This window comes from Typopeltis vanoorti, chromosome 11 (genome assembly GCF_054136105.1).
Source record: "Typopeltis vanoorti isolate ZY-2024b chromosome 11, IOZ_Tvanoo_1.0, whole genome shotgun sequence".
In the NCBI taxonomy this organism is placed as follows: domain Eukaryota; kingdom Metazoa; phylum Arthropoda; class Arachnida; order Uropygi; family Thelyphonidae; genus Typopeltis; species Typopeltis vanoorti.
In genome coordinates, this window is record NC_143559.1 from 37,368,708 (window position 1) to 37,383,781 (window position 15,074).

The 15,074-nt window shown below is 38.0% G+C and overlaps 1 protein-coding gene across 2 annotated transcripts in view; it reads right to left on the reverse strand.

Annotated features, from left to right (window-relative positions):
- Positions 1-15,074, reverse strand: part of LOC150101446 (mitogen-activated protein kinase kinase kinase 11-like) — a 201,724-nt gene that overhangs the window by 143,506 nt on the left and 43,144 nt on the right. For both annotated transcript variants that reach the window (XM_090400189.1, XM_090400188.1), the window contains exon 3: positions 9,112-9,260. In XM_090400189.1, coding sequence (XP_090256315.1) covers positions 9,112-9,260 — 149 coding nt within the window. The remainder of the gene's footprint in view (positions 1-9,111; positions 9,261-15,074) is intronic.

Below are 15,074 nucleotides of genomic sequence, written 5' to 3' on the forward strand. Positions count from 1 at the left end.
TTAGGCAGTATCAGAGTACATACCTAGGCAAATAAACCAAGTAAGGATTAAGTGGATGAGTAACAATACAAAGCAGGAGCTGCACAAGCAAGAAGGGTAACTAGCATAGTAAAGACAACTAAATCAGATTTTGAGAGGAAATTAGCCAAGCAGGCCAAAGCAAATCCAAAAGTTTTTTTTGTTATGCAGCAAGTAACAAAAATTGGTCTGTAATTTGCTACTTCTGTCTTGGAGATACCTTTATGTAATGGAACGATTACTTTACTCAGTGCTTATGGTAGGAAAGTGACAGAAGCAGAAGAAATAGTTCAGTCAAAGTGATCACTTTGCAAGGAGTTGATGTGTTCCAGTTCATCTACTTCAATTCTCACATCAGTGAGAACTGAAGTAGATGAACTGGAGGTACTCAGTATATTGAAAAATATCAATGTGAATATAGCAACGGCCCTAGATGGTATGTCTGCTCATGTGCTACAAGAATGCGTAAGTGAACTGGCTATGCCTCTGACAAAGTTGTTTAATCTATGTCTCAGTTCCAAGGGAGTGGAAAGAGGCAAGATAGTTCCATTACATAAAGGTGGCTCCAAGACAGAAGTAGCAAATTACAGACCAATTAGTATATCTGGAGTGGTGGTTAAAGCACTGGAAAAGTTGCTTAAAAGTAAAATTCAGGACTGGGTGGATAGGAATATGATACTTTGTAAAAGGTAAGTCTCACCCCAGCAATTTATTCACATTTTATAATATGATGACAGCAGAAATAGGTAAAGAAAATGACTACACTATGATACTGCTGGACTATACAAAGGCATCTGACAATACTGCTGCATGGAAAACTATTACATATGTTGGAGCAAATGGGAATGGATATGTGGCTGATGGCATAGATAGCAGCAGGGGGGGGGAGTCTTCTTTGTACACTGATGATACAGCAGAAGATTTGATTGGGGGGGGGGGGTATCCAGTTGTTTACTGATGATGCAGATAACTTACAGCACAGCTGAAATGAAATAAATTGGCAGCGTGAGCAAAGGATAACAGTTGTAAAACGTAAGGTGATGTACTTCAGGATGAAAAGATTACATGCTTCATATCATATTGATGGTATTAGTTTACAAGAAACTGATGAAGACAGGGATCTGGGGGTAATGGTGGATAGAGATTTGAAATTTAGACGATATATATTGTAAGAGTTGCCAAAATAGCTAAGAGGATTACTTGGATGTTGAAGCATATTAGGGATAAGGGAAGTTATTATCCCTCTTTATAAGGCTATGATTCTACCACGTGTTAACTACTGTGCACAGATTTGGTCACATGCGTTTCTTGGGGATCAGGTGGAGAGGATTTAGAGAAAAGTGATCAAGCTGGTGACAGGTCTGTGAAATGTTCCCTATGAAGATAGATGGAAGTTGTGTGGGTTGCAAGTTTAGCTGACAGGCAGAGGTGATGGGATATGATAGAAACTTATAAGTTACTAAAGATTCCATAATATTGACACTACATGGGGAGTAAGGGGGGGAACAAAGGAGTCACATTTGGAAGTTGTCTAACCGTGGTTAGTAAGGGTGTGCAGACTAGGTTTACTTGTTGGAGAGTGGTGAATGAGTGGAATGGTTTGCCAGAAGTAGCAAACAGTAAATATGTTTAAGGAGATGTATGATAGTATTGTATTAATTGTTAGTATGGGTCTCCAACAATGAATCTAGACACCATGAACTATCCATATAAACAATAGTACTTTATGACTCACTGTTGTGATTGATGTCTTGAATGTAGTTAACTGACTGCCTTCCCGATGATGTCCATGTAATGTTGGACGAAATACATTCAAGTTTTTGAATAAAATTCTATGTAATTTTTGTAACACATGTAAGCTGGAAAAGTAATTTAAATATGTCCTGCACATGTTCCCTTAAAATCGTCGATTTGATCGTAAATAATTTACATCTGTAAATAAATCTTGATTGGTGAAAATTAATTCACAATTATTTAATTATATTCTATTTTACTTAATCATACTCCATTTGAAGTATATAAGCAAGTGTAGACTCATAATCAATTTAATTTAATCCTTTATCCGAGTGTAAGCAAACAAAGTTTGCACCTGAAGTATCTTTAGGACTGAGGCAACTCGTGGTAAAGGTGGACTAAGCTCTCATCACTCCTCTTAGTATCTCTCATAATGCAAAGCACATCTCCTTGTGGAGATGTATAATGCTATGCATTAAGGGAAGGGCCACTACACAAACCAGTTTCGACCTTTATTGAGGTCTTTTCAGTGGGAGCCAGACCCAGAGGTGGTGATAATAATGTAGAAGCAATGGAGAAGTCATATTTACCTATACGAGTTCTGCAGTCCTGAAGATACTTCAGGTGCAAACTTTGTTTGCTTACACTTGGATAAAGGATTAAACTAAATTCATTATAGTCTAACCAAGTGGAGAAAAAAAACTTCCAACAAGTGTAGACTCAACTATACAAACTTTATTGAAGTCTCAGTAGCAAACTCTGAAGAAGACACTGATCAAGGACAGAAAAATACAAACACCAAAGTGAACACAAGTTGTTAAAGAAGCAGTCCTGACAAGAAAATAGCATACCAAAAGTTCCTATAAATAGCAAATAAGTCAGCAGATGTTCTAAAAGAATGCTGAACAAAAAAATGCAGGGAGAGAAGCTATGTGTAGAAGTAGCTAAACAAAAGTCATGGGAAGACTTTGGTAAGACTGTAGAGAATAAATATCAGGAAGGTGGCAAAATGTTTCGCAGGCTATTGAAAAAGCTCAGAAATGAAGGAAAGAGAAATGTGAAAGGAATCAAAGATGATAAAGGTAATGAAAACTGAAGATAAAGATATCCTAGATGTCAAGAGTAATTACTTTGAAAGACTGTTAAACGAAACAAGCAGTGACAGAACCATACTAAAATATTTTCAAGAGGAATGCAAATCAATTTAAGTTTCAGTAAGGAATTACCGTGAGTTGACACATCACTTACTATTATAATAACGGAATTAACTCACGTAAAAGATTCTTTATTAGTAGAATTTTTTCCTGAGTATTACGGGCATCATCAGTACAAAGACTAATTAAACAATAACTGATATATTCACAAAGCTTTGTGATTTTTTATTATTTTTTTTTCACTATATTATTTAAGGAAATTACAACGTACTAGGATAAACATTAAAATAAATTTTAATATATTTCTATATTTTGGCAACGTCACGTTGCCATTTTCAAGAACTTAAGTACAAGACACGTGCACGTAGGCACAGCACCACAATAAGTGAGGAAGTATGAAGCTGTTATTTCTCCTAAAGTCCTGATGGTGCCCTCTAGCGGGCAATGTTGGTATTCTTGGGCGATTGGGCTGGAGGTCTTCTGATGTAGGTTTCCCAAATTTGAGGAAGTCTCATGCAGCCAAATTTGTTGAGGTTTGGATCGTTTCTTAGGGCTGAAGCTGATTCTAGGAAAGGTCTTTCATATCTGTATTTGCTACGGTGTATTATCCTGGCTTTCTTCCACTGTATTCTATGGCAGGTATCCAGCGCATGGTCAGCAAGACCAGAGTAGCTGTATTGGTGAAACCGGATGTAGTCCTTGTGTTCTGAAATTCTGATATTTGCTGTCCTACCTGTTTGGCCAAAGTAGGACAGCTTACAGCTGCAAGGGACCTGGTATACACCAGGTAGGTAAGGGGGGGGGGTCTTTAGTAGAGCGGATAAGGGATGCCAATTTTTTATATGGTTTGTAACAAGAAGTTATGTTTTTTTAGGATTTTTGTGATTTTTTCCGAGGTGCCTCGGATATAGGGTATGGTGATGGATTTAGAGTAATCCTTGTTGTGAGGGGAAGGGGGGGTGGTTGTGGTTTACTGGTTTCAATATTTTTTGGGGGGGGGGTAGCCATTGGCTGAGAAAGTGTTGAGAATGTGGTTTAGTTCTGTAGTTAGGGCATTGTCGTTAGAGCAGATAAGTTTGGCCCTGTTGTGTAGTGTCTTAATGACTCCAAATTGTTGTGAGGGGGGGGGGGATTGTTGGTGAATGTATCTGCCTGTATGGGTGGGTTTTCTATATACTGAGAAAACCAAGGTTCCATCAGGTTGGCAGGTGACTAGTGTATCTAAGAAAGGAATGCAGTTGTTTTTTTCTTCTTCCAGGGTGAATTTGATTCTGGGGTGTTGGTTGTTTAAGTGTGTTAGGAAGGAGGGGAGTGAATCGGAGCCATGTGGCCAAATAGCGAATACATCACCTACATAGTGAAGCCAAATGATTGGTTTTTGTGGGGCAGAGGTTAAGACTTTCTCTTCAAACGTCTCCATATAAAAGTTGGCCAAGGGTGGGGAGAGTGGAGAACCCATGGCTGTCCCCTCTATTTGTTTGTAGAATTTTCCTTGCCAAACAAAATAGCCTGAGTTCATTGTGAACTGAAATAGGGCTGATATCTGGAGGAAATTTAGCTTGGATTAGCTCTAAGGATTCTTTGAGTGGGACATTCGTGAATAAGGAGGAGACATCAAAACTGACCATTATGTCAGTGTGTTTGAGTGTAAGGTTTTCTATGCTGGCTTTGAAGTGGGCTGAGTTTTTTTTATGTATGAAGGTGTGTTGCCAGTATAGTGAGAGAGAGATTTGGCCAAATGTTTAGCTAGTTTGTATGTGGGGGAAATCAATGCCATCCACTATGGGACGTAACGGCACATTTTCCTTGTGAATTTTTGGAAGTCCATAAATATGGGAGGGTATGGAGTTATATGGTTTTAATTTGTTGGTGATTTCCACAGGCCAAGAAGTGACCTTCTTAAGGAGCCTGTGGAGTTTTCTAATTTGCGAGTTGGTGGGGTTGTACTCGATAGGGAGGTAAGTGTCCCGATCTAACAATAGAGATTTCAGCTTACCTGTGTAATCTTTTTGGTTCAGCAATACTATGCAATCCCTTTGTCAGCTTTGGTGATTATTATTTTCTTGTTTTTCTTTAATTCTAGTAGTGATTTAATTTCTTTACTGGGCATGTTGGTTTTAGGTGGTTTAGCTTTGGTCAGAACACAAGCTACATCCAGTCTAATATCGTTGGCGACGTGGCTTGGAAGGTGTCGAATCCCGCGTTCAATCTGTATCATGATATCTTCAGTAGGTATTCTTCTGGGCGCAATGGCCTTCGCGTCGAGTGCTTCAGGTTTCACACTAAGTGACGACAGGTTAACTACTGTTTCGGTAGGAAGTTGCGGTTTCGAGATCGTGTCCTTTTTTCATTTTTCAAACTTTTTAATGTGTCGATCTCGTACTTTTTTGAATTCTTTCTCTGCTGCAGTGCACGAGATGTCATATAAAATCGACCAAATTTCGTGGCTTAAGGTGTTTGAAAGCATCTTCTAGTGCCTGTATAGCTGAGTTAGCTTCATTCAGGAAACGGCAAGTGGCAGCAATTTGTTCTCCAAGTAAGGCTTGGCTGGCACGGTTGTAAATACGAAGTGCCTTTTGCGAAGAGAAACGGTGTTTGAATTTCACACAGTTAGGGATTACCTGGTTATCCCAGCAGTGCTTCAGGAATGTGAGATGATTCAGTTGTCTTGATAGCTTCAACTTCAATTTACCGTAATGGCGTGCTTAAGTGCGGTAACATCTCCGTGGATAATCATAATTCTTGTGGAAAGGCTTAGACGTTGGTTATGCATTTTCACTATATTATTTAAGGAAATTACAACATACTAGGAGATACATTAAAATAAATTTTAATATATTTCTATATTTCGGCAACGTCGCGTTGCCATTTTCAAGAACTTAAGTACAAGACACGTGCACGTAGGCACAGCACCACAATAAGCGAGGAAGAAGTATGAAGCTGTTATTTCTCCTAAAGTCCTGATGGTGCCCTCTAGCGGGCAATGTCGGTATTCTTGGGCGATTGGGCTGGAGGTCTTCTGATGTAGGTTTCCCAAATTTGAGGAAGTCTCATGCAGCCAAATTTGTTGAGGTTTGGATCGTTTCCTAGGGCTGAAGCTGATTCTAGGAAAAGTCTTTCATATCTGTATTTGCTACGGTGTATTATCCTGGCTTTCTTCCACCGTATTCTATGGCAGGTATCCAGCGCATGGTCAGCAAGACCAGAGTGGCTGTATGGTGAAACCGGATGTAGTCCTTGTGTTCTGAAATTCTGATATTTGCTGTCCTGCCTGTTTGGCCAAAGTAGGACAGCTTACAGCTGCAAGGGACCTAGTATACACCAGGTAGGTCTAGGGGGGGGGGAGGTTGGTCTTTAGTTGAGCAGATAAGGGATGCCAATTTTTTATATGGTTTGTAACAAGAAACTAAGTTATGTTTTTTTAGAATTTTTGTGATTTTTTCCGAGGTGCCTCGGATATAGGGTATGGTGATGGAATTATAGTAATCCTTGTTGTGAGGAGGAGGGGGGTTGTTGTGGTTTACTGGTTTCAATATTTTTTGGATTTTTTTTTTTTGGGGGGGGGGGGGGGTAGCCATTGGCTGAGAAAGTGTTGAGAATGTGGTTTAGTTCTGTGGTTAGGGCATTGTCATTAGAGCAGATAAGTTTGGCCCTGTTGTGTAGTGTCTTAATGACTCCAAATTTTTGTGAGGGGGGGGGGATTGTTGGTGAATGTATCTGCCTGTATGGGTGGGTTTTCTATATACTGAGAAAACCAAGGTTCCATCAGGTTGGCGGGCGACTAGTGTGTCTAAGAAAGGAATGCAGTTGTTTATTTCTTCTTCCAGGGTGAATTTGATTCTGGGGTGTTGGTTGTTTCAGTGTGTTAGGAAGGAGAGGAGTGCATCAGAGCCATGTGGCCAAATAGTGAATACATCATCTACATAGCGAAGCCAAATGAACTATTTTCTGGACTGGGACAACTCGTAGAAAGAAGCTAAGAATTCACATCACTTGCTTTTGTATCCAATAATGCTATGCATTTTGGGAGAGGTCACTACCAAGACCAGCTTCCACCTTTATTGAGGCCTCATCAGTGGGAACCAGACCCAGAGGTGATACTAAGGTTGAAGTAAAGCAGAAGTCATATTTTCATATACGAGTAGCCAAAAGGTGTCACACCTTATTATTAAAATACTCTGGATTTCTAGTGAAAGTTGTTGGAAGTTTTTCCACTCAGTTATACTATAAATTAAAGATACCAAGAAATTATATCAGTGGTTCTTAACCTTTTCAAACACTTTTGATTATAATAAAAATTTGGGGAACAGCAAAAGCATTAGGGTCATAAAACTAACAATAAAAATATGCATGGACTTGCCTTTTATAAAAATGGAACTTATTTTAATGCAATGCTTGAGATTGTTGACTTTTGCAGATTTCAGCAATATCAGATCTAATGTGTGATATAGCTACCCTCATCTCTTTGTCTATATTAGCAATTCTTTCACGCTTTTTAGTTTTTATAGGTTAATATTGAGAAACCGAGCTCACACAAGTATGATGTTGAAAAACTGTAACAAGATTTTCGCTGCTGTTGTGGAGAGAGCTGAGTATTCGGCTTGGACAAAAATCCAAAATTCCTCAGGAGTTATTTCAGAGAATTTTCATTTTTAGAGTACGATCCGTTGACAAGGTAACTAATTGTTCTTCTTCTTGTAACAAAAATTCACAACTCTATGTATTAACTGTGCCAAATGGATTTCGTATCCAGTCATAATTGTGTGTATTTAAGGAAGAAAGTAACTTGAAATCTTTTCTTCCATTACAGTTAATTGTTCTGTTATAACAGAAATAATTCTCTCTATTTTTATTCAGAGCAGCCAATTACACTCAGAACTGTGTCACGTAACATCTTTTATCGGCAGAACACAAGTGTTCTGGAACACCGGTTAAGAACCACTGAATTATATACTTGGTTTAATCCTTTATCCAAGTGTAGGAAAACAGGTTTGTGTCTGAACTATTTTCAAGACTGGAGCAACTCCAGTTGTCTGTCATCTATTCCAGCTCAAGGAATGCCTGGTTTACAAGTGACATTTTTTCCGACAGGTTTTTCAATCACTTCATACCTTAAATGATTGAAACTACCAAGAAGAGGTCCTGAAAATCTCTCCTGAAGATGTAAAAGCTGTTTTAATTTTTGATAATGCATCAGGACATCCTAATGCTGAAAATTTGATTAGTAGGAATGGAAGAATAAAATGCATCTTCCTTCCTCCAAACACCACTTTTATAATACAGCCTATAGACCAGGGAGTCATTGCTGCCTGCAAGAGGTTGTATAAGAAGTTCCTTGAAGAGGTTATGGTTGTCTTGGAGTATTAAAACGATCCCAAAGAAGATACAAGAGGAGCCAGGACACTTCAAAATTTGTGTACATACAACATCCACCATCTTTAATTTTGCTGCCACTTGGAAGGAGATAGACTACAACATTGGCTAACGGCTGGACCAAGTTACTGAACAGGAGTGAACCAGAATACGATTTCAGAGGTTTTTGAAACCTCTGATTTCCGTGAAACTTTGATGCGAGATTGTGATAATGTTAGTGAGAATGAATGACTAGACATTGATAAGGGCAACCCAGGCTGCCAAATTCTCAGCCAGGAAGAGATTGCTGAAGATGTTCTATGGGGCGATCAGGAGATTGACAACGAGGAAGAAGAAGCGGTTCCAGCTGGACGAAACTATCGGTGGTTAGAGAACACATGGACGACATCATCTCGTTCATAGGCACATCTTCAGATCCAGAGGCGATTGCTTATTAAGAACATTTTTGGCAATTTCAATCATTAATTATTAATAAACAGTGTAAAAGTGGAAAGCAACTGAAACTTGATGTTTTTTTTCAAGCCCAATCCTCAGTAAAATGGTATCTACATAAAAATGTTCTCATTAAAATATATTAATCCTGTACCACTGAAAGTGTTTTATTTTCAATACTATTCTTAAGATTTGCTATTTAATGGCCTTTCGATTTTACAGACAACCCTTAGTCCCTAATAGTCCGTTAAATCGAGAGTTTACTGCACCATAAATATAAGAGCTAAGAACCCTGAAGTCTGTCAAAGAATCCTTAAGTGTTGAAAAATAGGAGTCAACTATGAGTGAAAAATGAAAAATACATTAATGATAATCTCTAAAACAAATTAAGGTTGCTTACCTTCCATTAAACAAGAAAAAGGTGCAGGACAAGTGGACGGGATAGGAAGAGTAAGTTTATTCACTGCCACTCCATATGCTACAGCCAGTGCATCAATACCTTTATATGGTGTTTCTCCTGTTAGCAGCTCCCATAACAATACCCCATAGCTTGAATTGAAGAGATTAAAAAATAAATAAATAAAATAATTATACACAAATAATGTAGCACACCAATATATAATTACATAAAAACTTTTATACTGGACAAATTGTTCTTTATTATAATTATTGTTAACACCAGACCTTCATGGAGTCAAAAGACTCTTCATGGGAGGCAAACACTGTTACTCACCAAGCCCATCAAACCATGCTTAAAACTCATTCAATGTATCTGCATTCAATACAATGTCAGGCAATGCATTCCACTGATCAACATACAAAGAACCTACTCATTATGTTCCTGCTAACACAGTCCTTATACAACTTCCAGGCATGTCCCCTTGTTCTACTCCATTCAACGAAAAATTTCTTCCACATTAACCTAGTAACAACCCTTTACCAACTTAAATGTCTCAATCATATCCCCTCTCTTCCTCCTATTGCAAACTGCATTCGAGTGATCTGTCCTCATATCCAAGGCCAGTGGAAGCGGACGGCGCTACGAAGGAGACGCTGCCACCGGGGTACCATTCACAAGTTCATTTTTAACAAAATTTTTATCATGAAAACAAAAAATTCTTAGAATGATCAATCTTAAAATAAATAAGGCCAGATACACCGAATAAAAATTTTTAAAAATTGTATATTGCAGCCTCTTTGATCAGCCGGCTGTTACAACATGCGGGCAACAAAGACCCTAGCGCCGGCTCTGCTCATATCCTACATCCCAAAGACCAGTTATGATCTTGGTCTGGACCCTTTCCAACATATCCCCATAACCATGAAAATCAGGGGACCAAATCTGTGACAATAATCCATATGAGGCCTTATACAATTTCTACAAGTCAAGGTCCTCTGCATCACTGCCATAATCTAATCTTATGTCTTCACAACTTGTGTGTGACCTCAGAACTTCAGATCCTTGACACTACCACTCCAGGATCTCTCATCTCCTCACTGCTTTCTCCAAAATTTCCCTGCCACTTTGCAGCCTGTTGTTGCCTACCAAATTTCAGAACCTTACACTTGACAACATTGAATTGACAGTTCCATACTGTTGCCCACTTATAATCTATTCAAGTCCTCCTGTAAGGCCACAAAATCTGCTCGATTTGCGTTTTAATGATATTGGGATAGGTTTAACTGGTGGTATACAACTGTTTGCAGATGATGCAAAACAGTTGTATACCACCAGTTAAACCTATCCCAATATCACTAATATGCAAATTAAATAACAATGGTCCCAAAACTGACCCCTGCAGCACACCACTAGTGATTTTTCTCTTTTGAGATAGCATTCCCAATGCCCAACTCAAGGAGCAGTGAGTTAGAGGAATAGTTTGCCTTTAGTGGTAGTGAGTGTATCTATTGTGAATGAATTTAAGGGAAGATATGACAGCCAGATGGCTTGGGTGATTTATAGCCTCCTTTGATGAGTGCTTAGCTCAATGGAGGTCTCAAATAATAATTTTTAGAACTACTTTTTTTGTGAAATACTTTGTTTCACTTCATCAGGAAATAACATGAATAAACTAAAAACTAGAAAGCAAGTACTAACAGTTAACATCTCTAGTGAAAAATATTTGAAAACGTTTAAACAATGGAAAGCGTGCATTCGCTATTACATTAGCCTGCTGGTTCGTGGATTGCTGTATACTACTGGTAGAAACATGATGGATTAAGTATGACCAGACTTGATGTAAACTCATCCCTTTTCCTTTTTTGTTACACTGTATAGGATGTTTCATCATTTCAGCTGATTCTTTGAACTCTTGAGTAAAAACGGCTACACTACATGTGGTAAATTTCAGTTTACTGTCATTCTATTTGGTGCTTTTGTTTCCGTTATATGTGCTGCCAGCTTTGATTTGTGCTTTCTTTCATTCTCAACGTTCTTGAAGTATTGCGATCAGCATATCTCACAAGATATGCTGCCAGTCTGTCCTATGTAGTGGAGACCACAATTGCAACCAATGATACTGAAAGAAATAGTTCCAAAAACCATCCCATCTCCACTGAAGCCTAAGCAACAAGATTTTTAATATAAGATGAAGTATGACTAGTAAGTATGATTAAAGATTTAGTTAATTGTTTGGCTAACTTACAAGAGAGCAGGGGGAGTCAACTGCATCCACTATGGGGCAGAGGTAAGTTACTAGATTTATGAATTTTAGGCAAGCTGTACATCGGGAGAAGGGGGGATAAACAGCAAGTTTTTTTTTTTAAACTATTTCAGGAGATGAAGATGCGGTTTTAGAAGCTCTTTTTTTTTAATATTTTCTTATGAGAATTGGTGGGATCATAATCCAGTTGTTTACAAGTGATGCAGTCACTGAGCAATACATTAAGTTTCCAATTATAATCACTGGCATTGATGACCACAATAGCATTGTCCTTCAGCTCTTGTGATCATTATGCTATTGTCATCATCATCAAGTCTTTCTGTGCCTACTGGCACATAGACTGCATTATGCTATTGTATTTGTGTAATAGGATGTTACATCAAACCTAATGTTCTTAGCAATGGTAGGTTGCTAAGAACATTAGTAAGTAACATAAAAAGTAAGTTGCAGATGCTGCATTCTATATGCAGCATCTGCAAGTTTAAGGATGGAACTAGATGTAGTGCTATTGCAAAGTTGTGGCTGAGGCCAGCTGTTCATTGAGTCTTTTTAATAAAAGGGTCACAACAACTTGAATAGGCTGACTCTGCAGCTGAGAAAAACATCTCTGAAGACAGTTATATTTCTTGATATGTTTATCCTTTATTTTTAGAACTTTTTTAGAGGCAGATTGAACCAAAATATCTTAGAGAATGCTCCAAAGTTCAGGACTGAGAATCGACAAGAGTTCAGTTTGGAGACAATAGCAGATAGTTTAACACATGCCAGCAATCTTTACTCGAATTAAAGCAAAGATAGTGCATCTATACAAAGAACTCTAGATAAGTGAAATTTTATTTTAAACTTAATTAGTGGGAATAATTCCAGTATCCCTATATCTTTTAAAGAAGGCTAGCTGGTTAAATTCCTTGTATAAACAAAGTTTTTGCTCCCATACTATTTAGCTATGTGCTAAAATGCTTGTAAAATTATGCTACAGGTCATCAGAATGCAGGTGAAGTTTTCTTTGTTACTACCTATTTCCATTTGGGAATATATTGCTAATCTTCATGCCATATTTGATTATAGCAGTTAGTCAATTTAGTTCAGGAGTCCTGAAAACTTCTGGATTTTACTTTATGCAGATGACAAAAACATTTTGAAGAGCTAAGATTAATGTCTCCAATTTTGATATCAGTTTTAACACCACTTTCCTGCATAACATGACCCACATAAGTAATGAATATCAGTGGAGATAATGTACACTCTTGTCTTACATCTGAACAGCTTTTCTCTTGGAAACTTGTTGTATATCTTTTTCCAGATTACAAAATTACACATACTTGTTATATTCCAATGATTTCTCAGCTGACTTAAAATGAAAATTGGATTGTGACAATCTGTCTGGCTTGAATCCAGTTGGTTCTTCTCCGAGCATCTCTTCGAGAGTTTTTCTTAGTCTCTTTTCAAGTTTGCTTGCATAAACCTTACCTGGAACTGTTAGGAAATTCCTCTGTAATTCTGACATTCAGTTTTATTACTCTCTTTATAGATGGGTATATGACAACTCTACTTCAATCATCTGGACTGACCTAACTATGCTGTCTGAATTATACAGTGCAGTCACTGTAGAACTTTTATACCTTATCTTTATATTTAAGCATTTCTAGCTGAATATCATCTATTCTTTTTATCTCATCAGAAGATACCATTTTAAATGAAGTGTCACATCTTCTTCCAGTTGGTGAAAGTGACCATGAAGTGATCAGGACTTCTGTAAAAAAGAGTTAATGTGGAACTATAAGGCAGGTGATGGCTTGCACCGATATCATGGAATGAGGAATTGCATGAGAAGGAAATCAATGCTGCTTGGTCTCTACTCTGGAAGTATCTGGCAGAGGCAATGACTGAGCATATTCCAAAGATCAGGAGATTAAATAAGATAGGTGTAAAATGGATGACTGAAGAGGTGAAGCATGGAATCTGAAAGAAAAAGGCACTGTGGAGGCAGCACAAAATAAGTGGAGATAATCAGTTACATAAAGGGTACAAAAGGCAAGCAAAAAGGTGACTCACTTAGTAAGGGTAGCAAAAGTGCAGTATGTGCAGCAGTCAGCTAATGATGCTCAAAGAAATCCTAGGGAGTTTATTCAATATGTGACAAGTAGAAGGAAGAATGATTATGGGAGGATGATGCTGATCAGTGATAATGGGAGAATGATAAACACTGAGGAGGATATAGTAGAGGTGTTTAATGAGCAGTTCATTAAAGTATTCCATCCTTGTGATAAAACTAAGACTTTGAATTATAGGCCAATCTGCTTGTCTGAAATTGTGGTCAAGGTGTTGGAGAAGCTAGTGAGGACAACAATTCAGAACTGGGTGGACAGCAGTAGAATATGAGAAGTAGAACAGATGTCGTAGCTTTGCAAGAGTACCTGAATAGACTCTGAATGGGCGAGTGTGGTGTCAGTTTAATGTTGCAAAGTATAAGGTTTAAAATTTGGGAAGCAAAGATGGGATGCAGAGTATATATTTGGTGGGAATATTTTAGAGGAGGTGGAGGAGATGAAAGATCTGGGGGGTGATGGCAGATAAGGATCTGAAATTTTGTGAACATACTGCTATCCAAAATAACACAGCCAATGAGACTTTTCTCATTCCTTATAACTTGTCTTGGTAAATCTGTGCACATCTTTATGGTGGAACAAGTCAGTGATAACTAGTCCATAGCCTGAACAAAAATTCAGCTGGTACTTAGGATTTTCCCAACATGTCTCAATTAGTCTATATTCATTTCCAACTCTGCTATTTAGATCTCTAATAAGAACCAGCTTTTTTCTTTCTTTATGTCAGCTGCCTTCTTTATGACTAAAAAAAATTCTTCTTAGTAGAACTTCCTTCTGCTTAGGAAGCAGACCATAGAATTAGAACATAAATACATCTTTGTCCAATTTTCCCATTTTGATGTTTGCTCATATCACTTTGCAGTTCAGATCACCAAACAAGAACCATATTTGCCTTTATTTTTTTTTTGTCAGTTGCCATCTCTAATGCACAAACATTACTCCACTTCTTTAGTAGAACCATAGCATGTGTGAAGTGACTAGTCTTCAGAGAGTTGAAGCCACCAGAAAAGCATACAACAGGACTATATGGCGAGGCCTGGTGTGGCACATCACCAAGCATCGGAGCGACCATGTGGCATCTGTGGATGCCCAGTGAACATATGGATGGATAGAGACTTGAAATCTAAAGATGTCTGATAAGAAAAGGATAGCCAATTTTGAGATGAGGTGTTAGAGAAGCCTGTTCAGGATATCAAACTGAAAGGTAGACAAATGGATGGATACTAGAAAGGATCAGTAGAACTTTAATGCTCCTTAGGATACTAGCAAAAAAAGCTGAAATACTTTGGACACTTTGACAGGATGGAAGGATGACTTCTGAAAACAGAAACAGAAGGTAAAGTTCCTGGAAAAGAGAAAGGATAGACCCTCAATGAGATGGATGGAGTGTCTGATCTTCAGAGCTGAAGATACATATAACAGGACCACTTTGCAAGGACTGGTGTGATGCGTCACTGTGACATACAACATCTGATGATGTCTAATGAATAGATGGTAGTAAAGTGGGCATTTTCCCTTGATTGATTTGCTACCCTATTTTTTGAGAAAAATTTTGAGTTTTCTGAATGTTACCTAATGTATTCTGCATTTTC